General features: G+C 39.0%; 1 protein-coding gene across 1 annotated transcript; it reads left to right on the top strand.

Annotated features, from left to right (window-relative positions):
* Positions 1-15,347: 15,347 nt before the first annotated feature.
* Positions 15,348-16,292, top strand: LOC309864188 (olfactory receptor 2W1-like; the record flags this gene model as incomplete). The annotated part of the gene is made up of 1 exon (XM_082729487.1): positions 15,348-16,292. The coding sequence occupies one exon, from the start codon at positions 15,348-15,350 to the stop codon at positions 16,290-16,292; it is 945 nt and encodes a 314-aa protein (XP_082585613.1).
* Positions 16,293-26,140: the final 9,848 nt, after the last annotated feature.

Here is a 26,140-nt window from a genome sequence, read left to right as displayed (position 1 = left end):
ACATGATACTTTATGTGAAAAACCAAATGAATCCACCCCAAATTACTAGAACTCATACAGCTATTTAGCAACATGGCAGGATACAAAATCAATGCACAGAAATCAGTTGCATTTCTATACACAAACAATGTGACTGAAGAAAGAGAAATTAAGGTACCCATTCCATTTACAATAGCACAAAAACTATAAGATACCTAGGAATAAACCTAACCAAAGTGGTAAAGGATCTGTACTCTACAAACTACAGAACACTTATGAAAGAAATAGAGGAAGACACAAAGAGATGGTAAAACATTCCATATTCATGGACTGGAAGAATAAACTATATTCATGTATATTCATACAATTGTGAAAATGTCTATGCCACCCAGAGCTATTTACACTTTCAGTGCCATCAATATGAAAATACCATTGGCATTTTTCACAAAGCTATAACAAATAATCCTAAAACTTGTACGGAACCAGAACAAAACCTGAATCACTAGGGGAATGTTGAAAAAAGAGAAACAAAGCTGGAGGCATCATAATGCCTGACTTCACGTTCTATTACAAAGCTGTGGTCATCAAGACACTATGGTATTCACACAAAAATAAACACAGACCAATGTAACAGAATAGAAAGCCCAGATAGGTACCCCCAACTCTATGGTCAACTAATCTTTGACAAATTAGGAAAGAATATCCAATGGAAAAAAAGTCTCTTCAGTAAATCGTGCTGGGGAAAATTGGAAACCCACATGCAGAAGAATGAAACTGGACTATTCTCTGATGCCATACATAAAGATAAACTCAAAATGGATGGAAGACCTCAATGTGAGACAAGAATCCATCAAAATCCTAGGGGAGAACACAGGCAGTAACTTCTTCAACATCGGCCACAAAAACTTCTTTCAAGACATGTCTCTAGAAGTGAGGGAAATGAAAGCAAAAATGAACTACTGTGTCATCACACACAGAAATAAGGTTCTCAGACAGCAATCTGAGTGGCCATGCAGAGCTGCCTCTAAAAGGGAGAGCAGCCACAGCTGAATCCTGCACATAGATTTTATTTTCTTTTTTATCAGAAAAGCAAGGACAGATGCTTCCAAGTGTGGACAAGGAGTACAAAGGGATGGCAAATATCTTAAAGCAGGCTTGCATTATCCCCTACACATAGGCATGCAGGGAGTTAGTTATGGATAAGGGAGGAGCAGGATGTTTAGGCTAGTAATCACCAGGTTCAGAGAGGGAAGACTGAGGGTGCCTGGGTGGCTCAGTGGTTAAAGCCTCTGCCTTTGGCTCGGGTCATGATCACAGGGTCCTGGGATTGAGCCCCTCATTGGGCTCTCTGCCCAGTGGAGACCCTGCTTCCCCACCCCCCAACTTCCACCTACTTGTGATCTTTGTCTGTCAAATAAATAAATAAAATCTTAAAAAAAGAGAGAGAAAAAGAAAGAAAGGGAAGACTGAGGGTTACATTCTTTCATATATACTAACATGTGCCCTGCCCCTGGGGATCGTGGGATTCTGTTCCTGCCAGGGCCATTGCATTCAACAGCCTGAGAAGAAGAACACTGCTGAAATTTCAGCTGCTTCCACAGACAGTCCCTAGGGATTACGATATATTTTCTAAGACTAACTTCACACTATTGAGACTTCATCAAGATAAAAAGCTTTGCACAGCAAAGGGAACAGTTAACAACACTAAGAGACAACCTATGGAATGGGAGAAGTTACTTGCAAAAAATTCATGAAAATGAAAGCACAACTGTTCAAAATCTTTGGGACACAGCAAAGGTGGTCCTGACAGAAAAGTATATAGCAATACAAACCCTTCCCAAGAAACAAGAAAGGTCTCAAGAATACAACCTAACCCTACACCTAAACGAGCTAGATAAAGAACAGCAAAGAAACCCTAAGCCCAGCAGAAGAAGAGAAATCATAAAGATCAGAGCACAAATCAATGAAATAGAAACCAAAAGAACAGTAGAACAAATCAATGAAACTAGGAGCTGGTTCTTTGAAGGAATTAATAAAGTTGATAAACCCCTGGCCAGGCTTATCAAAAAGAAAAAAGAAAGGACCCAAATAAATAAAATCATGAATGAAAGAGGAGAGATCACAACCAACATCAAAGAAATACAAACAATTATAAGCACATATTACAAGCAACTATACGCCAGCAAATTTGACAATCTTGAAGAGATGGATGTATTCCTAGAGACATATAAGCTACCAAAACTGAACGAGGAAGAAAGAGAAAACCTGAACAGATCCATAACTAGTAAGGAGATTAAAGCAGTCATCAAAAATCTGCCAACAACTAAGAGCCCAGAGTGAGATGGTTTCCCAGGGGAATTCTACCAAGCATCTAGAGAAGAATTAATTCCTATTCTCCTGAAGCTGTTCCAAAAAAATAGGAATGGCTAATGATGATGAACATTTTTTCATGTGTCTGATAGCCATTTGTATGTCTTGATTGGAGAAGTGTCTGTCCATATCTTCTGCCCATTTTTTAATATGTTTGCCTGTTTTGTGTGCGTTGAGTTTGAGGAGTTTATTATAGATTCTGGATATCAACCTTTTGTCTGTACTGTCATTTGCAAATATCTTCTCCCATTCTGTGGGTTGCCTCTTTGTTTTTTTGACTGTTTCCTTTGCTGTGAAGAAGCTTTTGATTTTGATGAAGTCCCAAAAGTTTAATTTCGCTTTTGTTTCCTTTGCCTTTGGAGACATATCTTGAAAGAAGTTGCTGTGGCTGATATAGAAGAGATTACTGCCTATGGTCTCCTCTAGGATTCTGATGGATTCCTGTCTCACGTTGAGGTCTTTTATCCATTTTGAGTTTATCTTTGTGTACGGTGTAAGAGAATGGTCGAGTTTCATTCTTCTACATATAGCTGCCCAGTTTTCCCAGCACCATTTATTGAAGAGACTGTCTTTTTTCCACTGTATATTTTTTCCTGTTTTGTCGAAGATTAATTGACCATAGAGTTGAGGGTCCATATCTGGGCTCTCTACTCTGTTCCACTGGTCTATGTGTCTGTTTTTATGCCAGTACCATGCTGTCTTAGTGATCACAGCTTTGTAATAAAGATGCCCTTCAACGGACGAATGGATAAGGAAGATGTGGTCCATATACACTATGGAGTATTATGCCTCCATCAGAAAGGATGAATACCCAACTTTTGTAGCAACATGGACGGGACTGGAAGAGATTATGCTGAGTGAAATAAGTCAAGCAGAGAGAGTCAATTATCATATGGTTTCACTTATTTGTGGAGCATAACAAATATCATGGAGGACAAGGGGTGTTAGAGAGGAGAAGGGAGTTGGGGTAAATTGGAAGGGGAGGTGAATCACGAGAGACTATGGACTCTGAAAAACAATCTGAGGGGTTTGAAGTGGCAGGGGTTGGGAGGTTGGGGTACCAGGTGGTGGGTATTATAGAGGGCACGGATTGCATGGAGCACTGGGTGTGGAGAAAAAATAATGAATACTGTTTTTCTGAAAATAAATAAATTGAAAAATTTTTTTTAAAAAATAGGAATGGAAGTAAAACTTCCAAACTCATTTTATAAGGCCAGCATCACCTTGATCCCAAAACCAGACAAAGACCCCATCAAAAAGGAGAATTACAGACCAATATCCTTGATGAACACAGATGCAAAATTCTCACCAAGATATTGGCCAATAGAAGCTGGTGCAACCACTCTGGAAAACAACATGGAGGTTCCTCAAAATGTTGAAAATAGAACTGCCCTATGACCCAGCAATTGCACTACTGGGTATTTACCCTAAAGATACAAACGTGGTGATCCAAAGGGGCACGTGCACCCAAATGTTTATAGCAGCAATGTCCACAATAGCCAAACTATGGAAAGAACCTAGTTGTCCATCAACAGATGAATGGATCAAGAAGATGTGGTATATATACACAATGGAATACTATGCAGCCATCAAAAGAAATGAAATCTTGCCATTTGCGACAACATGGATGGAACTAGAGTGTATCATGCTTAGCGAAATAAGCCAAGCGGAGAAAGACAACTATCATATGATCTCCCTGATATGAGGAAGTGGTGATACAACATGGGGGCTTAAGTGGGTAGGAGAAGAATCAATGAAACAAGATGGAATCAGGAGGGAGACAAATCATAAGTGACTCTTAATCTCACAAAACAAACTGAGGGTTGCTGGGGGGAGGGGTGTTGGGAGAAGGGGGGTGGGGTTATGGACATTGGGGAGGGTATGTGCTTTGGTGAGTGCTGTGAAGTGTGTAAACCTGGCGATTCACAGACCTGTACCCATGGGGATAAAAATACATGTTTATAAAAAATAAAACATTTAAATATATATATATATACATATATGCATATATGTATATATATATATGTTTATAAAAAATAAAAATTTTTTTTAAAAAAGATATTGGCCAATAGGATCCAACAATACTTTAAAAGGATTATTCACCACAACCAAGTGGGATTTATTCCTGGGCTGCAAGGTTGGTTCAACATCTTCAAATCAATCAATGTGATATAATACATTAATAAAAAAAAAGAACCACATGATACTCTCAATAGATGCTGAAAAACCATTTGACAAAGTAAAGCATCTTTCTTGATTAAAACTCTTCACAGTGTAGGATAGAGGGTACATACCTCAATATCAAAAAATCCATCCATGAAAAACCCACAGTGAATATCACCTTCAATGGGGAAAAACTGAGAGCTTTTCCCTACAGTCAGGAACATGGCAGGGCTGTCCACTATCACCACTGCTATTCAACACAGTACTACAAGTCCTCGCCTCAACAATCAGACAACAAAAAGAAATAAAAGGCATCCAAATTGGCAGAGAAGAAATCAAACTCTGCTCTTTGCAGATGATATGATATTTAACATGGAAAACCCAAAAGACTTCACTCCAAAACTACTAGAACTCATAAAGAAATTCAGTAGTGTCAGGATATAAAATCAATGCACAGAAATCAGTTGCATTTCTCTATACCAACAGCAAGACAGAAGAAAGAGAAATTATGAACTCAATCCCATTTACAATTGCACCCAAAACCATAAGATACCTAGGAATAAACCTAACCAAAGAGGCAAAGAATCTGTACTCAGAAAACTGTGAAATACTCATGAAACAAATTAAGGAAGACAAAAAGAAATGGAAAAAAGTTCCATGTTCATGGATTGGAAGAACAAATATTGTAAAAATGTCTATTATACCTAAAGCAATCTACAAGTTTAATGCAATCCCTATCAAAAGGCCATCAATGTTTTTCAAAGAAATGAGACAAATAATCCTAAAATTTATAAGGAACCAGAAAAAAAACTCAAATAGTCAGAAGAATGTTGAAAAAGAAAGCCAAAGTTAGTATCATCACAATTCCAGACTTCAAGGTCTATTACAAAGCTGTCATCATCAACACAGTATGGTAGTGGCACAAAAACAGACACATAGATCAATGGAACAGAATAGAGAGCCCAGAAATAGACCCTCAACTCTATGGTCAACTAATCTTTGACAAAGCAGGAAAGAATGTCCAATGGAAAAAAGACAGTCTCTTCAACAAGTGGTGTTGGGAAAATTGGACAGCCACATGCAGAAAAAATGAAACTGGATCATTTCCTTACACCACACACAAAAACAGACACAAAATGGATGAAAGACCTCAATGTGAGAAAGGAATCCATCAAAATTCTTGAGGAGAACACAGGCAGCAACCTCTTTGACCTCAACCACAGGAACTTCTTCCTAGAATCATCGCCAAAGGCAAGGGAAGCAAGAGCAAAAATGAACTACTGGGACTTCATCAAGATCAAAAGCTTTTACACAGCAAAGGAAACAGTCAACAAAACCAAAGACAACCAACAGAATGGGAGAAGATATTTGCAAATAACATATCAGATAAAAGGCTAGTATCCAAAAACTACAAAGAACTTACCAAATTTAACACCCAAAGAACAAATAATCCAATCAAGAAATAGGCAGAAGGCATGAACAGATATTTTGGTAAAGAAGACAATCAAATGGCCAATAGACGCATGAAAAAGTTCTCCAAATCACTGAGCATCAGAGAAATACAAATCAAACCACAGTGAGAAACCACCTCACACCAGTCAGAATGGCTAAAATTAACAAGTCAGGAAATGACAGATGCTGGTGAGGATGCAGAGAAAGGGGAACCCACCTACACTGTTGGTGGGAATGCAAGCTGGTGTGGCCACTCTAGAAAACAGCCCAGAGGTTCCTCAAAAAGTTGAAAATAGAGCTACCCTATGACCCAGCAATGGCACTACCCAGTATTTACCTTAAAGATACAAACATAGTGATCCGAAGGGACACATGCACCCAAATGTTTATAGCAGGAATGTCCACAATAGCCAAACTATGGAAAGAACCTAGATCTCCATCAACAGATGAATGGATAGGAAGATGTGGTAATATATATACAATGGAATACTACGCAGCCATCAAAACAAATGAAATCTTGCCATTTGCAACAATGTCCATGGAACTAGAGGGTATTATACTAACCAAAATAAGTCAATCAGAAAAGACAATTATCATATGATCTCTCTGATATGAGGAACTTGAAATGCAGGTCAGAGGTGAGGGGGTCAGGATGGAAAAAATGAAACAAGATGGGACCTGGGAGGGAGACAAACCATAAGAGACTCTTAATCTCAGGAAACAATTGAGAGTTGCTGGGGGGTGGGAAAGGAGGGTTAGGGTGGCTGGGTTATGGACACTGGGAAGGGTATGTGCTATGATGAGTGCTGTGAACTGTGTAAAATTGATTATTCACAGACCTGTGAAGCAAATAATACATTATAAGTTAATTTAAAAAGAAAAGGGAAAGTATGGCCATTTGCGAGTGAAGAGATAAAATAATTGTAATATAGTCACACAAAAGAACATTATACAGCGGGAGGAATAAAGGAACCACACACACCTAGGCAAACAATATTGGATAATCTGACAAAATGTTAGGTGAAAAAAGGAAAGTCCCCAAAGCACATATAAGATATGGTATCTTTTATGGGAGTTCAAATAAATTAAATTTTAAAATACATGGTATTTAGGCATTGACATATGTAGGTGAGTATGTTGATACAGAAATTATATTCTAATGTAAGTGTGTGATGAACACCAAATTCAAGATCACAAATTCCCTGGAGGTCAGGTAGGAACAAAAGAGAGTATAAAAGCATAGAGGTAGCTATAGGCTGGTAGTAAGATCCCAGTTCTTATGACAAGGATGCCCATTCTGGTCACTGTTGTTCAACACAGTACTAGAAGTCCCAGCAACAGCAATCAGAAAACAAAAAGAAATAAAAGGTATTCAAATTGGCAAAGAAGAAGTCAAACTCTCTCTCTTCACAGATGACATGATACCTTATATGAAAAAACCAAAAGACTCCACCCCCAAACTACTAGAACTCATACAGTTCAGTAATGTGACAAGATACAAAATCAATGTACAGAAATCAGTTGCTTTCTTATACACTATCAATAAAAATACAGAAAGGAAATTTAGGGAACTTAGAAAATCAATTCCATTTACTATACCATCAAGAACCAGAAGATACCTGGGAATAAACCTAACCAAAGAGGTAAATGATCTGTACTTGAGGAAATACAGAACACTCATGAAAGAAATTGAAGAAGACACAAAAAAGATGAAAAAGCATCTCCTGCTCATGGATCAGAAGAATAAACATTGTTAAAACGTTTATACTGCCTAGAGCAATCTATACTTTCAATGCCATCCCAATCAAAATTCCACCAGCATTTTTTCAAATTGCTGGAATAAATCCTAAAATTTGTATGGAACCAGAAAAGATGCTGAATTGCTAAGGAACTGTTGAAAGTGGAAAAAGAAAAACAAAACTGGGGGCATCACATTGCCTGATTTCAAGTTTTACTACAAAGCTGTGATCACCATGGTACTGGCACAAAAACACAGACCAATGAAACAGAGAGCCCAGACATGGACCTGCAACTCTATGGTCAATTAATCTTCGCCAAAGCAGGAAAAAATATCCAGTAGAAAAAAAGACAGTCTCTTCAATAAATGCTGCTGGGAAAATTGGACGGTTATGTTTAGAAGAATGAAACTTGGCCATTGTCTTATACCATACACAAAGATAAACGCAAAATGGATAAAGAACCTCAACATCAGGCAGGAACCTATCAAAAGCCCAGAGGAGAACATAGGCAGTAACTTCTTTGACATCAGCCACAGCAACTTCTTTCAAGACATGACTCCAAAGGCAAAAGAAACAAAAGCAAAAATGGACTTTTCGGATTTCATTAAGATCAAAAGCTTCTGCACAGCAAAGGAAACAGTCAACAAAATAAAGAGGCAACCCATGGAATGGGAGAAGATACTCAGAAATGACACTACAGACAAAGGGCTGATATTCAATATCTATAAAGAATTCCTCAAACTCAACACTCAAAAGCAGATAATCACATTTTAAAAAATGGGCAGAAGACATGAACAGACACTTCGCCAAAGAAAACATACAAATGGCTAACAGACACACGAAAAAATATTCATCATCATTAGCTATCAGAGAGATTTAAATCAAAACCACATTGAGATACCACCTTACCCCAGTTAGGATGGCCCAAATCAATAAGACAAGAAACAACAAGTGTTGGGGAGGGAAAGGAGAACCCACTTACACAGTTGGTGGGAATGCAAGTGGTGCAACCACTTGGAAAAACAGTGTAGAGATTCCTTAAGAAATTAAAAATAGAGCTACCTCTGGAACTGACTACTGGATATTTACCCCAAAGATAGAGATGTAGTGAAAAGAAGGTCCATCTGTATCCCAATGTTTATAGCAGGCAAATGGCCTGAGTCACCAAACTGTGGAAAGAGCCAAGATGCCCTTCAACAGATGAATGGATAAAGAAGATATGGTCCATATATACAATGGAGTATTATGCCTTCATCAGAAAGGATGAATACCCAACTTTTAAATCAGCATGGATGGAACTGGAGGAGATCATGCTGAGCTAAAGAAGTCAAGCAGAAAGAGTCCATTAACATATGATTTCACCTACTTGTGGAGCATAAGGAATAACATGGAGGACAGTGGGAGAAGGAGAGGAGAAGTGAGTTGGGGGAAATTTGAGGTGAGATGAGAGACTATGGGCTATGAGAAACAAACTGAGGGTTTTGGAGGAGAGGGGTATAGGGAGTTGGGTGAGCCTGGTAGTGGGTATTAAGGAGGACAGTGGGTATTAAGCACTGGGTGTGGTGCATAAACAATGAATCTTATAACACTGAAAAAATTAAATTACAATTAAAATAAAATAAAAACAAATTCCTAAATTAAAAAAAAAAAAATTCCCAGCTCTTGAGTTGAATGGTAGGCTAAAATATATCCATGGTACAATTTTTAATTTACTGAAAATGAAACAATGATGATATGGCTCTTGAAATACAAAATTATGATTATTTCATAATCTTTTAAAAAGCAAGTATTTTCTTTCCTGCAAAAATAATACCTACATAATCACCTATATTTCTACAATTTGACTGAAGTCTTACCCACTGGGGAAAAAAAACAGTTCAATTAAATCTGTTAAATTTATAGACATGACTTAAATCATATTTTTTATCACCAACAACAAATTTAATACATAATAATAGTCATCTCTGAAATTAATTTTCATGGAGGAAAACTTTAAGAAAAATAAAGAATAAAAATCATGATAAAACCCAAAACTTTTTTATTACATTTTATTTTTTCAGTGTTCCAAGATTCATTGTAAAACCCAAATCTTAAGGGAAGCTTTCCTAAAATGGTTGTTTGGATAACCCTCTGACCACAGTGTAGGATCTGTTAATCACCTCTGTGGGGTACTAGTCCCCAGGGTCTGCACCATGTTAACACACTAGCCTTTACAGTCCTACATAAGCACTTCTTGGAGCACACAAAGACCAGGGGAGGGCTCTCCTGGTTTAACTGGGGAGAGACCCACCCACAAATGCGTCTAGCGGGAGTGCACATGAAAAGACTATACATATCCCATCAAAAATACATTTAACAAGCCAAATTCATCAAATTTTCCAACAGTCCCACAAAGAGTTTTTCTCCAGCATCCACGTTAAACAGAGACGTCCCCGAGTCTTAGTTCAGCTACTGCATTTCAATGCAAATGTTATTGTGGCTAATTGGTATTAGACAGCAGTGGCTAATCGCTATTTCCTAGACTCACTAACTGGCCAAACAATCCCTCCGATTACCCACGCAATGAAGGCTCACCATCCTGGGAACATGGATACCTCTGGACTACACAGGAACACAACAGCTGTGAATTCTTCCCTCTTGAAACGTAAATATGTTCTAATTTTCTCGTTTCCTCTCCACATCATTCTGTACATGAAGTTATGTTTAAATATGTCTGCTTCACTTCTCTTACATTTCACTGAACAAAGTAACATGTAACTGGATTCCACATTGTGAAAAATGAAAAACTGTTTCAGTGACAACACTGATGCCGCTTTCTTAACATCTGTTCTTTCTGATTGTGCTCTGTGGTTTTTTTTTTTTTAATATAATTTTTTATTTTTTTATAAACATATATTTTTATCCCCAGGGGTACAGGTCTGTGAATCACCAGGTTTACACACTTCAAAGCACTCACCAAAACACATACCCTCCCCAATGTCCATAACCCCACCCCCTTCTCCCAAACCCCCTCCCCCCAGCAACCCTCAGTTTGTTTTGTGAGATTAAGAGTCACTTATGGTTTGTCTCCCTCCTAATCCCATCTTCTTTCATTTATACCATGTCCACGCTTAAATTTAAATCACAATAACAGCTAAAGTTTGAGACCAAGGAAGTCCTATATTTGAATTCACAACATAAAATTACACAAAGTGTAATTTCAGGCTTCACCCTTCCAATGAGGATACCTGGGTTCTTATGAGACCCAAAGCTCCAGCTGAGCTGGTGATGTATTTCAGCTGGAAATACATGTAGTCCTAGTTACCATACATCTTTTTTAAATGTTTTATTGAGTTATGTTACTCACCATATAGGACATCAGCAGTTTTTTATGTAGTGTTACATACTCCATTGTTTGTGTATAACACCCAGTGTTCCATGCAATCCATGCCCTCCTTAATACCCACCACCAGGCTCACCCATGCCTCCACCCCTATCCCCTCCAAAACCCTCAGTTTGTGTCCCTAAGTCCATAGGCTCTCATGGTTCATCTCCCCCTCTGATTTCCCACTTTATTTTTCCCTTCCTTCTCCTAATGTCCTACATGCAGTTCCTTACATTCCACAAATAAGTGAAACTATATGATAATTGTCTTTCTCTGCTTGACTTATTTCACTCAGCATAATCTCCTCCAGTCCCATCCAACATATATTTTAGAAACTGCATGTGCATCATGGATATTCATAGCCTTCTTCAGTGGTACAGCACACTCTGAACTCATAATCAACGCATTTGATAAGCGATGGTGAGTTCAAGGACAGCAACCAGAAAAGCATGGTAGTTAAACATCACACAGTCTTAACAAGAGCTGACAACCATCAAGCACTTAGTCTGGGAACATAAAGCTAAGAGTATATTTAGGTTCTAGATAATAGGTTCTAATATTATAGGAAACTCAAAACAAATATAAAAATTTTAATGAGCCTTATGTGCTTTGGTGAGTGCTGTGAAGTGTGTAAACCTGGTGATTCACAGACCTGTACCCCTGGGGATAAAAATATAAAAAATTATAAAAAAAAAAAAAAAGATTCAAGAATTACAAAAAAAAAAAAAATTTTTAATGAGCCAAACTAAACAATATTGTCTAGAGAAGCACATTTGGGTAATCAAGCTATAAAAAACAAGGAGGTGATTACTATAAACATACTTTGAGGAAAAGAGAAGGGTAATGATAGGTTGAGACACAAAGAGAAGCTCCTGCAGTGCTTGGTAGGGTTCTATTTCTGGATCTGCTTGTTAGTTACAAGAATATCCAACTTAATTCATTGAGCTTTTGCTTTTCCCTTTATCTATGTTTTATTTTACAATAAAACTGTCTTTTTTCTTTATTAATTTCTTTTCAGTGTAACAGAGTTCATTGTTTATACACCACAACCAGTGCTCCATGCAATCTGTGCCCTCCATAATACCCACCACACCTGGCTCCCCCAACCTCCCATGCCCCCGCCCCTTCAAAACCCTCAGATTGTTTTTCAGAGTCCATAGTCTCTCATGGTTCACCTCCCCTTCCAATTTCCCTCAACCCCCTTCTCCTCTCCATCTCCGCATGTCCTCCATGTTATTTGTTATGCTCCACAAATAAGTGAAACCATATGATAATTGACTCTCTCTGCTTGACTTATTTCACTCAGCATAATCTCTTCCAGTCCCGTCCATGTTGCTACAAATGTTGGGGATTCATCCTTTCTGATGGAGGCATAATACTCCATAGTGTATATGGACCACATCTTCCTTATCCATTCGTCCGTTGAAGGACATCTTGGTTCTTTCCACAATTTGGTGACTACGGCCATTGCTGTTATAAAACATTGGGGTACAGATGGCCCTTCTTTTCACTACGTCTGTATCTTTGGGGTAAAAACCCAGTAGCGCAATTGCAGGGTCATAGGGAAGCTCTATTTTTAACTTCTTAAGGAATCTCCACACTGTTCTCCAAAGTGGCTGAACCAACTTGCATTCCCACCAACAGTGGAAGAGGGTTCCCCTTTCTCCACATCCTCTCCAACACATGTTGTTTCCTGTCTTGCTAATTTTGGCCATTCTAACAGGTGTAAGGTGGTATCTCAATGTGGTTTTAATTTGAATCTCCCTGAGGGCTAGTGATGATGAACATTTTTTCATGTGTCTGATAGTCATTTGTATGTCTTCACTGGAGAAGTGTCTGTTCATGTCTTCTGCCCATTTTTTGACATGATTATCTGTTTTGTGTGTGTTAACTTTGAGAGGTTCTTTATAGATCCTGGATATCAGCCTTTTGTCTGTACTGTCATTTGCAAACATCTTCTCCCATTCCATGGGCTGCCTCTTTGGTTTGTTGACTGTTTCCTTTGCTGTGCAGAAAAACTGTCCTTTTTTTAAAGCCATGTTGAATTGACTTATTCCATGTTATTTCCAGAATACAGAAAAAGAGCCTGTATGTTAAGGAGGCATTTAGAAGCTCAACATGAGAGTAGGGATGAGGCACAAATTAAAGGTGCAGAGCTACAAAGCTCAGGAAACAGGAGTTGTGTGAACGTTCTGTGTAAGACCTCCTTCATAGGACAGAAGGCTGGATTGTGCTTTCTGAGTCTATTTCCACCCTAAAGTTCTATGACCTTTTAATTTCCAGCACTATCCCAACCTTATATGGTTAAAGAATGTCCAGTGCATTTTGTAATTTGGGCATTTTGGGAGCTAAGTCCTCTGTACTTTCCTGTCTCTGGGTTTATCAGTTCAGTACATGCATCACGTTTGTGAGCACTTTTGTGTACATGAGTGTCTGTGCATAACAATGAATTCTGGAACACTGAAAAGAAATTTTAAAATAAATATTTTTTAAAAAAGTTATGCAAACATAAAATTTTAACCATTCCAAGTTTAGTTCTAGACCATTATGGTAAAATCACCAGTGATTTTATAAATAAAGTAAAAATAAAGAGAGTGAGAGTGAGAAATGAATAATAATTTGTGGGTAGGTGATTTCAATTTTATTTTTGAGGATTAAATTTGAACCAAGCTTAGTTCCTACTGTTTTCACAAATGCTAAACCTCACCAACTTCCTTGATGAATATTATTATCTTCAGTGAACTTAGAGAGAACCTGGTGTACATGAGAGTTACAAAACTGCTCAAGGACATATTACCTCCGAGTAGTGAAGCTGGGATTTGACACCAAGATCTGAGTCCATAATCTGTGCAATGAAGCACTATGCTTAACTTAACTGACCTCTTACCACATAAATACTTCACACTCATTATTTAAATTTCCATTTTGAATTGAGAAAAATTACATCCCAATCTCATGCTACTTGGTAGTAATAGTTCCTTCTTCATGATTATAACATTTCCATGTTATAGCAGAACTGCTTATAGCAATGATATACCATAGGTAAATTATTTTACTAGACTGCAGAAAATAAATTTATTATTCCTTGACCCCACTCTATGCATATAAAGCACCTTAGACCTGAAGTTTATGGTCAGAAATTATATCAACAAAAACTTTATAAACAACAAAAAAACTAAAAGATATTTACACACTAAGTCAGTCATTAACCAATCCACCTACATAATGATATACTAAAGTATTCACATTAGTGAAATATATATTTTTATCACCTTTCTGTATTCTTTTAGAATTGAAATGGGGTTTTACCTACAGAGTTCCAAAGCAACCAGAGGACTGACTCAGATACATGGTAAATTCCATGTAGAAAAACAACTCACTGACTTTAATGAGCTGCTTTTTTTCCAGTTAACTCCATTGCTACTTTTACTGAATGGCCAGGTGAGTAACAGCTAACACAGGTTACTGTGTGTATGTGGTAACCAGAGGCTTCTGAAATTAGTTTAAATTCTGAAACAAATCAGTAAGGCTATTTAAATGCTGTGTTCACAGTCATGAATAGTATTCCGAGAAACACAGGGCCTCTGTACATGGCAATGAGAGTTAATAAGAAAGGTGAGTATTCCTGGCACCAAAACACATGCACAAAATGGGGCAATATAGTGGGGAACACCAAAACTGATACAGGGAACATCAGTGTCTACAATGTCGAATAGCAGGGAAAATATGAGGAGGAAGTTGGGGGTGATGTGATGATAATATCTGGAATGCACAAATTTGGAAATGAATTTAGCAAGTCGTGCTGCTACCAAATAGTGAAGCTTATCCCAAGAATATGGGTCATTTAACTTTTTACCTCCACCCCTTTGATAAGGGAAACATTTGTCCTGATCAAGTGATACTTAGGTCACACGGTCAAGAAAGAAAAACTCCTCAAAATATATCCCACTCTTAAATTATATCACTAACACATGGATTTGTTACCTAACCAAAACACAACCATAGGTGTCATAGTATCATTAAACCCTCTCAATACTTTACAATTCAGTGTGATTGGATTTGCCATATTATTTTTCGAACCACTCTGGTTATGAGTAAACACAGAGAGGCTTTGGGCAAGGAGCACAGGGAGTGTTAACAGAGGTGGTCCAAATGGGAGAGAGCACACAAACAACTGAACTGGGGATACTCATGGTAAGCTACATGGCAAGCTATTTCTGCCTAGGGCTGATGCTAGTTTGATTACCACGATCTTGTCTCCTAGACTTTCCTAAGGAGCCATGGACACAAACAATGGAAGTTCCACCACAGATTTCATCCTGCTGGGCTTTTCTGATCGGCCCCAATTTGAACCCATCATCTCTGGGGTGGTCTTCATCTTCTATATTGTGACTCTGGTAGGAAACACAACCATCATTCTGGTATCTTACCTAGACACCCAGCTCCATACGCCCATGTATTTCTTCTTATCCAATTTGTCTTTCTTGGATCTCTGCTATGCGACAAGCATTATCCCCCAGATGCTGGTAAATCTATGGGGCCCAACAAAGTCTATTACGTATGGAGGGTGTGTGCTCCAATTCTTCTTTGCCCTTGACCTGGGAGCCACTGAATGTCTTCTCTTGGCTGTGATGGCCTATGACCGCTATGCTGCTGTCTGTCAACCTCTTCACTACACGGTCATAATGCACCCTCAGCTTTGCCAGAATATGGTGCTCACTGCCTGGTTAGGTGGTCTTGGAAGTGCATTAATTCTTTGCTCCCTGACTTTGAAATTACCAAGATGTGGCCACCGGGAAGTGGATAATTTTTTCTGTGAGATGCCAGCATTGATCAAGATGGCTTGTGTACGCTCAAAAGTAATGGAGATCATTGTCTTTGCTCTCGGGGTTATATTTCTTCTAGTACCTCTATCACTAATTCTCATCTCATATGGAGTTATCACTCAAGCAGTCGTGAGGATCAAGTCAGCATCAAGGTGGAGTAAGGTCCTTAATACATGTGGCTCCCACCTCACAGTAGTAACTCTGTTTTATGGAACACTCATTTACATGTACATGAAGCCACAGAATAGCACATCCCAAGATGAGGGGAAGTTCCTTACTCTCTTTTACACAATCATCACACCCACTCTTAATCCTCTGATCTATACATTAAGAAACAAAGATGTAAAGAGCGCAGTAAAGAGAATACTGTCTGTGGAGAAATGGTCAACCAAGCCATGAGTTAGTTGGAAGAGAGCTAAGGAAATAATATTGACCTTTACCAACAGATATATTGATTCATTTATGCAAAGAGCATTTATTGGGTGTTTATTGGGTACCAAGAATTGTACTGGGTACTGGCTTTGTAAATCAGTAGAAGCAGACAGAAACTGTAAGGAGAGAGATGGTCAATTCATACACTTAAAAAACCTCATGACTAATCAGGGCTACTGATAAGTAAACATAACTATGAGATGTGATTGGGTACAGTAACAAATATTAAGAAAATATTTCACAGGGAAATTTATTTTAATTTAAGATTCACAGGACACTGATGACTTCTTCTAAGACTTAACACTTTTATGGAAAATAACACACCCTTGAGGCACCTGATACACCAGCAGGGCCTTTGTGCTGGAGATCAGATGACCACTGATACCCACTCTGTCTTACGGCTTCTAGTTTTAACTAGGCACAAGGCCACCATATCACATTTCTGCCTACCACATTTCTGAACCTGGCTTCCCCCAATACAATGCCAGAGATTCAATGTGTGTAACTCCTGAGTTATCTTCTCAAACACAAAACCATTTATTCTCACTCTTCCCCCACCCCTTCCTCTTGGCTGGAATGTGAATGTGAAGAGTATCTAGCTTTACCAAACCCTAAGAGGGAATGAAATAATAAGATGGAAAGAGAACCACCCACCAATAGAGGAATGCCTCCAGAATAATATAGGGGGGAAGCTATATTGTTTAATATTAATTAAGCCACTCTGCTTTGGGATCTATTAGAGTAGCTTAACTTGAACCCTCCACGGCCTGATAAGGAGTTTGATATTTCCATAAGGTACTATGATCCTTGGGCCAGCAGCAACACCACACTTGGTCCCGTATCAAAAATGCATACTCTTGGGCCCACCTCAGACCTACTGACCAGCTATCCAAGGATGGATCCAGCAACTGATTTTTTTGAGATTTTATCTATGTATTTATTTCATAGAGAGACAGTGAGAACGGGAACACAAGCAGGGGGAGTGGGAGAGGGAGAAGCAGGTTTCCCACTGGGCAGGGAGCCTCATGTGGGGCTCGATCCCAGGAACCTGGGATCATGACCTGATGTTTAATGACTGAGTCACACAGGTGTGTCCCCACCCACCCACCTACCCCACCCCCAGCAGCAACTGATATTTTTAACAAACACTACAGGTGATCAGGATAAAGTGTGAGAACTACTATAATACAGAATAGGGAGATGTTGGGTTCTAAACAGAAAATTAACATAGTTTTATGGATTTTAATTGATTTCCTCCCCATACACCTGTGAAAGGGGGTGGGTAATGGTTTTTCTAGGCTCTTATAAGAGAAATAAAGGAAATGAGGCGTTTCCTCTAAATGAAATCACTATAAAAGGGTGTTCTTTATTTAATACTATCCTCTTGCTATCTTGTTTAATAATATTCTTTGTTTTATTGAATTATGGAGGCAGTAATGGTAATTTTCTGGAAAATTGATTTAACAAAATAAAAATTTAGCAATCTCATATTAGTTTCCCCATTTTTTTTACTTGTTTTTAGTGGTAAATACATTCTAACTCTGAGAATCTCTATGCTGAAGAGAAAACTATTCCCCTTCTCTACAAATCAACCATTTCAGAATTGGAAATTCTGTCTGCATGTGAGAGTCCTCACTTGTCGGTGCCCTTGCTTTGTGATTACACGGCCAAATGAGCCACAATCTACCTGGAGTGTGTGGGTGGGGTTCTGAGGTGTATAGGGGTTAATGCTCTTTTCTCTTCTATCCTCAATCTGTGTGGTTCCCTCATTCCACAGGGAAAACACATTATAACTTTACTTTAAACATTTGATTCCTCATTGAACACTACATTAAAAACTAATGATATACTGTATGGTGGCTAACTGAACGTAATAAAAATGAAATAAAATAAAAATTTTAGGCTGCAAAAAAATTAAAAATTTTAAAATTTTAAAAATAAACATTCAATTCCTTTCTGCAGGTAACTTTAAAATAGCCAGGTGTGTAAGCCTTAATAATAATAAGGAATCTGAGGGAGGGTGATGATATCCAAAGACAGGAAGCCCTAGAGACAATGTAACATTTATGGTGTTGCAAGGACTTTCTTTGGAGAACATTTAGAATGGTGACACTGTGGACAATGGAAATAAGCATCAAGTTTTGTGAAAAAAGCTCACCCCCGGGGCGCCTGGGTGGCTCAGTGGGTTAAGCCACTGCCTTCGGCTCAGGTCATGATCTCAGGGTCCTGGGATCGAGTCCCACGTCGGGTTCTCTGCTTGGCAGGGAACCTGCTTCTCTCTCTCTCTCTCTCTCTCTCTCTCTCTCTCTCTCTGCCTGCCTCTCCATCTACTTGTGATCTCTCTCTGTCAAATAAAGAAATAAAAATCTTAAAAAAAAAAAAAGCTCACCCCCAATCTTAGTAAACTAGCGATGTATCACTTACAAACCTTTTACTCAACTCTTAAATCAGTTGCTATCTTACTTTAGGAGAGATATCCTTACAAATTTCATCAATCTATCTTGTGAATTCCCTTCAAGACCTACACTGGCATTATCCTTTTCTGTGTTTGTTGTAGATATGTTTGAGGAAAAGGCACTAGTGAGCTTTTCAATAACATAGAACCTCTTATTCATGTGTGATTTTACCGTGTCTAATTTGGCTTCCTAAATGATTCCATATTCAGTAAATGTCTGGATAATGATTAAGTGAACGAAGAGGTTTTTTTTAATAAATATACATGAAAATATTCTTATTCTACAGAATATGACAAATTTTCATTGGGTAATGAATACTGGAGCTGCACCTTCAGGCTTTTAACATTTAGGACATTTGCAATACCTGGCACCTAAGAAAAGGGAAGTATAGTATAGTTTTTTCTTTTACCTGCATAATAATATAGAATCTATATAATAATATAGAATGAGTGTTTATCTGGGCATGACAAAAACAGAAAGAATAAAACAAAAAGTTTCTCATCATCTCATAATGTAGAAATCATGACGCAAACTTTTTAGTTAATTTCATTTTAAAATATTCCCTTCCATACTAAGGTTTGGGTCATGCTGAGTAGCTGATTTATTTCTCCCAATGTGTACATTTACATCAGATGACTCACACCCAAGGGAGAAAAACTTGACTCCTAGAAGAGTAGTAAAACATCTCAGTTGATTGGTGGCCCTCCAAAGACCACTGTATGTGAACAGACACACCATGTAACTGATGTGAGAAGGTCACTGGGAGAAAGATGCTGACAATGACAAGACTGGAAAAACAATGTCTTCGTGTTATATATAGCACATGCTTGTCCCTGTCTGCAAAGAGACTGAGCTCTCCCCAGGGACAAAATGATGGATGAGGAAACATACCCAGGCTCTAGCACCCGAGGAAGGTATGAATGGTCTTCTAGGTTAGTGACTAACACCTTGCATTCAATGATGGCCTCAGCTAATCAAGGTCAAATGTTAGAGACTCCTTGGTATTCTACATAAAAAGCTTGATAACATAATGTATTATCAAGAATTTGGGGAAACAGAAACCTCAGCTTTTCCTGATTGTGATAGTGATCTGCTGCCACTTAAATACTCTCTAAAGAAATAAACTGCCCTGCTGCAAATGACAGACATAGGCTGAAAATCCCTTACCCACAATTCTGAATTTAACCAGTTTGGAAAACTGAAAATGTTCATAATGTTGTTGGCAGCAAATGTAGTAGATGAGTCCTAAATATGAGGCTACTTCTGCTCTTTCAGTTCTGGTGTTTTAAAAAGTCAGATTTTTTTTTTCCAAGGCAAGATGGCAGAGGAGTGAGGGGCTCCATTTCGACTGGTCTCCTGAATTTAGCTGGATATCTTCCAAGCCAGTCTGAACTCCCATGAAATCAGCCTGACATGTAAGAATCCATGTCCTGGGTCTCTACAGGGGCAGAGGCTCTTCCATGCAGAGGTACAAAGAACAGAGTTGTGATTGCGCGGACAGATACCGGAGGCTAAACAGAAGGGGGGGGCCATCAGAAGCTACCCATTGGAAAGTAAAATAAATCCCCAGTGCAAAAACGTCCTGCACCTGGGAACAAACGGTGGGACCCAGGCAGCCGCTCATGTGGACCTATGCCTACAGACATGGGGGGTGCTGTTGCTGCAGCCGCCACCCACAGCCACTCATACCAGGATTGCTTGTGGTTTTGAGGCACAGGGGCAGAGACAAGCAGGGGCCTGGGTGAACCACTGAGAGATCACCGGGGGCAGGCGCCACCTCTGGGAGGCTGCAGTTTTCAGCGGCACTTACAGAGGAGGAGACTGTATTCTGGAGGGTTCAGAGAGGAATAGACTGGGCTCCTCTCCTCTGGGGCAGAGGTCTGGGGGCAGATATTTTCCTTTGTTCTGACCCTCTGAAAAGGTGCAAAAAAACTGCCAGAAGACCAAAGCCCAAAAAACCGGTTTGCACAGAGCCCAGCCCCTGGACAGGGGGCAGGGAACTCCACCCAAGCAGGACCAGCTGAAAAACAAGGCAGCAGGTCCCTCCTGCAGAAGACAAGCTGAAAGAACAAGAAGACAACAACCACAGGGTCCCCATAAAACTGCAAAACCCCAACACCAGAGGAAAACAGTATATTAAGCTCCCAGGTTGCCTCACAGACTGTATATTTCTTAGATACAACTTTTTTTTAATTTTTCTTTCAGTGTTACAAGATTCATTGTTTATGCACCAAACCCAATGCCTCATGCAATTCTTTCTCATGTTTTTTCTCCTTTTTACCTACTTACCATTTCAACTGATGTTTAATATAACATATTCCATAGTAACTTTTAATTTTTTTCATAGTAACTTTTTAACTCCTACTGTTGCACACATATCATTTTTTTTCCTCATAATATAATTTTTTATTTTTTATAAACATATATTTTTATCCCCAGGGGTACAGGTCTGTGAATCACCAGGTTTACACACTTCACAGCACTCACCAAAACACACACCCTCCCCAATGTCCACAATACCACCCCCTTCTCCAAAACCCCCTCCCCCCAGCAACCCTCAGTTTGTTTTGTGAGATTAAGAGTCACTTATCGTTTGTCTCCCTCCCAATCCCATCTTCTTTCATTTATTCTTCTCGTACCCACTTAAGCCCCCATGTTGCATCACCACTTCCTCATATCAGGGAGATCATATGATAGTTGTCTTTCTCCGCTTGACTTATTTCGCTAAGCATGATACGCTCTAGTTCCATCCATGTTGTCGCAAATGGCAAGATTTCATTTCTTTTGATGGCTGCATAGTATTCCATTGTGTATATATACCACATCTTCTTGATCCATTCATCTGTTGATGGACATCTAGGTTCTTTCCATAGTTTGGCTATTGTGGACATTGCTGCTATAAACATTCGAGTACACGTGCCCCTTTGAATCACTACGTTTGTATCTTTAGGGTAAATACCCAATAGTGCAATTGCTGGGTCATAGGGCAGTTCTATTTTCAACATTTTGAGGAACCTCCATGCTGTTTTCCAGAGAGGTTGCACCAGCTTGCATTCCCACCAACAGTGTAGGAGGGTTCCCCTTTCTCCGCATCCTCGCCAGCATCTGTCATTTCCTGACTTGTTGATTTTAGCCATTCTGACTGGTGTGAGGTGATATCTCATTGTGGTTTTGATTTGTATTTCCCTGATGCCGAGTGATATGGAGCACTTTTTCATGTGTCTGTTGGCCATCTGGATGTCTTCTTTGCAGAAATGTCTGTTCATGTCCTCTGCCCATTTCTTGATTGGATTATTTGTTCTTTGGGTGTTGAGTTTGCTAAGTTCTTTATAGATTCTGGACACTAGTCCTTTATCTGATATGTCGTTTGCAAATATCTTCTCCTTGATGAACACAGATGCGAAAATACTCAACAAAATACTAGCCAATAGGATTCAACAGTACATTAAAAAGATTATTCACCACGACCAAGTGGGATTTATTCCAGGGCTGCAAGGTTGGTTCAACATCCGCAAATCAGTCAATGTGATACAACACATCAATAAAAGTAAGAACAAGAACCATATGATACTCTCAATAGATGCTGAAAAAACATTTGACAAAGTACAGCATCCCTTCCTGATCAAAACTCTTCAAAGTGTAGGGATAGAGGGCACATACCTCAATATCATCAAAGCCATCTATGAAAAACCCACCGCAAATATCATTCTCAATGGAGAAAAACTGAAAGCTTTTCCACTAAGGTCAGGAACACGGCAGGGATGTCCATTATCACCACTGCTATTCAACATAGTACTAGAGGTCCTAGCCTCAGCAATCAGACAACAAAAGGAAATTAAAGGCATCCAAATTGGCAAAGAAGAAGTCAAATTATCACTCTTCGCAGATGATATGATACTATATGTGGAAAACCCAAAAGACTCCACTCCAAAACTGCTAGAACTTATACAGGAATTCAGTAAAGTGTCAGGATATAAAATCAATGCACAGAAATCAGTTGCATTTCTCTACACCAACAGCAAGACAGAAGAAAGGGAAATTAAGGAGTCAATCCCATTTACAATTGCACCCAAAACCATAAGATACCTAGGAATAAACCTAACCAAAGAGACACAGAATCTATACTCAGAAAACTATAAAGTACTCATGAAAGAAATTGAGGAAGACACAAAGAAATGGAAAAATGTTCCATGCTCCTGGATTGGAAGAATAAATATTGTGAAAATGTCTATGTTACCTAAAGCAATCTACACATTTAATGCAATTCCTATCAAAGTACCATCCATCTTTTTCAAAGAAATGGAACAAATAATTCTAAAATTTATATGGAACCAGAAAAGACCTCGAATAGCTAAAGGGATATTGAAAAAGAAAGCCAACGTTGGTGGCATCACAATCCCGGACTTCAAGCTCTATTACAAAGCTGTCATCATCAAGACAGCATGGTACTGGCACAAAAACAAACCCATAGATCAATGGAACAGAATAGAGAGCCCAGAAATAGACCCTCAAATCTATGGTCAACTCATCTTCGACAAAGCAGGAAAGAATGTCCAATTGAAAAAAGACAGCCTCTTCAATAAATGGTGCTGGGAAAATTGGACAGCCACATGCAGAAAAATGAAATTGGACCATTTCCTTACACCACACACAAAAATAGACTCAAAATGGATGAAGGACCTCAATGTGCGAAAGGAATCCATCAAAATCCTTGAGGAGAACACAGGCAGCAACCTCTTTGACCTCAGCCGCAGCAACATCTTCCTAGGAACAACGCAAAAGGCAAGGGAAGCAAGGGCAAAAATGAACTATTGGGATTTCATCAAGATCAAAAGCTTTTGCACAGCAAAGGAAACAGTTAACAAAATCAAAAGACAACTCACATATCATTTTTCTTTTTCTTTTTTCTACATGTATAGATATAAGCTTCAATGTAGTCCTTTTTTCCCTTTTCAATACTACCTCTCTCTATATATACCAGTTTAATTTCCCTGTAACTCTGAGAAGTAGTGTTCTCTAACAAAGAGAACAAAATACATTCAGGAAGAACTGAAACACCCTATCTCACCCACATTAGGAGATTATAGCCTCCCCTCCCCCCACCCCTCTTTTTTCTTGTAATTAAACTTGATAAGTGTGGGAAGCCATGCAGAAGCTTGAGATATGAGCCAAACCAGGCCCTGACTTGCGCCTCCCTGACATTAAGGGGTTAAGCAACCTCAGCAATGGAAAGGTTGAGTAGTGCTGAGAAAGGATCTGTACTGTGAGTCCCATGATCGCCTACATGACTACCCATTGGGGTTTATCAGGAACAGGATAATGCAGGCCTAAGTCCTAAATCCATGACCGGACTTTGCTGTTCTTGCATGGGCCATAAAATGCACCTGGAACCCTTCTTCAGTTCCTTCATCAATAGGGATCTTATCTATAAGTAAGCAACATGCTGGCATCAGGATGTCTGCCTGTTTAACCTAAGGGAACTGGTAAACTAGAGCCTGGAGAAACTATTTTTGGTATGTGGTGGGCGGTTAGTCTCCCTTAAGTGTTTCTACTTTCTATATATTCGTGCACACTTCGTAATAAAGTTGGCACTGTTTGGACATCATCCACTGTGTCCCTCCTGTCCCCATCTCTTTACATCTCGTTTTTGTCTCCCATCCTCTTATGCTCTCAACCCTGGCCATGTTGTCATGCCAGCCGTGACAGATAAGTATTATTCTTGGAGAGGATGTGGAGAAAGGGGAACCCTCTTACACTGCTGGTGGGAAAGCAAGTTGGTTCAGCCACTTTGGAAAACAGTATGGCACTTCCTCAAGAAATTAAAAATAGAGCTTCCCTATGACCCTGCAATTGCACTACTGGGTATCTACCCCAAAGATACAAATGTAGTGAAAAGAAGGGCCATCTGTACCCCAATGTTCATAGCAACAATGGCCACGGTCACCAAACTGCGGAAAGAACCAAGATGCCCTTCAATGGATGAATGGATAAGGAAGATGTGGTCCATATACACTATGGAGTATTGTGTAAGAGGGTTCCCCTTTCTCCACATCCTCTCCAACACATGTTGTTTCCTGTTTTGTTAATTTTGGCCATTCTAACTGGTGTAAGGTGATAGCTCAATGCGGTTTTAATTTGAATCTCCCTGAGGGCTAATGATGATGAACATTTTTTCATGTGTCTCATAGCCATTTGTATGTCTTCATTGGAGAAGTGTCTGTTCATATCTTCTGCCCATTTTTTGATGTTTGCCTGTTTTGTGTGTGTTGAGTTTGAGGAGTTCATTATAGATCCTGGAAATCAACCTTTTGTCTGTACTGTCATTTGCAAATATATTCTCCCATTCTGTGGGTTGCCTCTTTGTTTTTTTGACTGTTTCCTTTGCTGTGAAGAAGCTTTTGATTTTGATGAAGTCCCAAAAGTTTATTTTCACTTTTGTTTCCTTTGCCTTTGGAGACATACCTTGAAAGAAGTTGCTGTGGCTGATATAGAAGAGATTACTGCCTATGTTCTCCTCTAGGATTCTGATGGATTCCTGTCTCACGTTGAGGTCTTATATCCATTTTGAGTTTATGTTTGTGTACGGTGTAAGAGAATGGTCGAGTTTCATTCTTCTACATATAGTTGTCCAATTTTCCCAGCACCACTTATTGAAGAGACTGTCTTTTTTCCACTGTATATTTTTTCCTGTTTTGTCGAAGATTAATTGACCATAGAGTTGAGGGTCCATATCTGGGCTCTCTACTCTGTTCCACTGGTCTATGTGTCTGTTTTTATGCCAGTACCATGCTGTCTTGGTGATCACAGCTTTGTAATAAAGCTTGAAATCAGGTAACGTGATGCCCCCGGCTTTATTTTTGTTTTTAAAAATTTCCTCAGTGATTCGGGGTCTCTTCTGATTCCATACAAATTTTAGGATTATTTGCTCCAGCTCTTTGAAGAATGCCGGTGGAATTTTGATCGGAATGGCATTAAAAGTATATATTGCTCAAGGCAGTATAGACATTTTAACAATGTTTATTCTTCCAATCCAAAAGCATGGAATGGTCTTCCATCTATTTGTGTCTTCTTCCATTTCTTTCATGAGTGTTCTGTAGTTCCTCGAGCACAGATCCTTTACCTCTTTGGTTAGGTTTATTCCCAGGTATCTTATGGTTCTTGGTGCTATAGTAAATGGAATCGATTCTCTAATTCCCCTTTCTGTATTTTCATTGTTAGTGTATAAGAAAGCCACTGATTTATGCACATTGACTTTGTATCCTGCCACATTGTTGAATTGCTGTATGAGTTCTAGTAGTTTGGGGGTGGAGTCTTTTGGGTTTTCCATATAAAGAATCATGTCATCTGCTAAGAGAGTGA

Source organism: Mustela nivalis, assembly GCF_964662115.1.
Source record: "Mustela nivalis genome assembly, chromosome: 5".
In the NCBI taxonomy this organism is placed as follows: domain Eukaryota; kingdom Metazoa; phylum Chordata; class Mammalia; order Carnivora; family Mustelidae; genus Mustela; species Mustela nivalis.
Note: the sequence above shows the minus strand (reverse complement) of the source record. Positions and strands in the feature narration are given on the sequence as shown.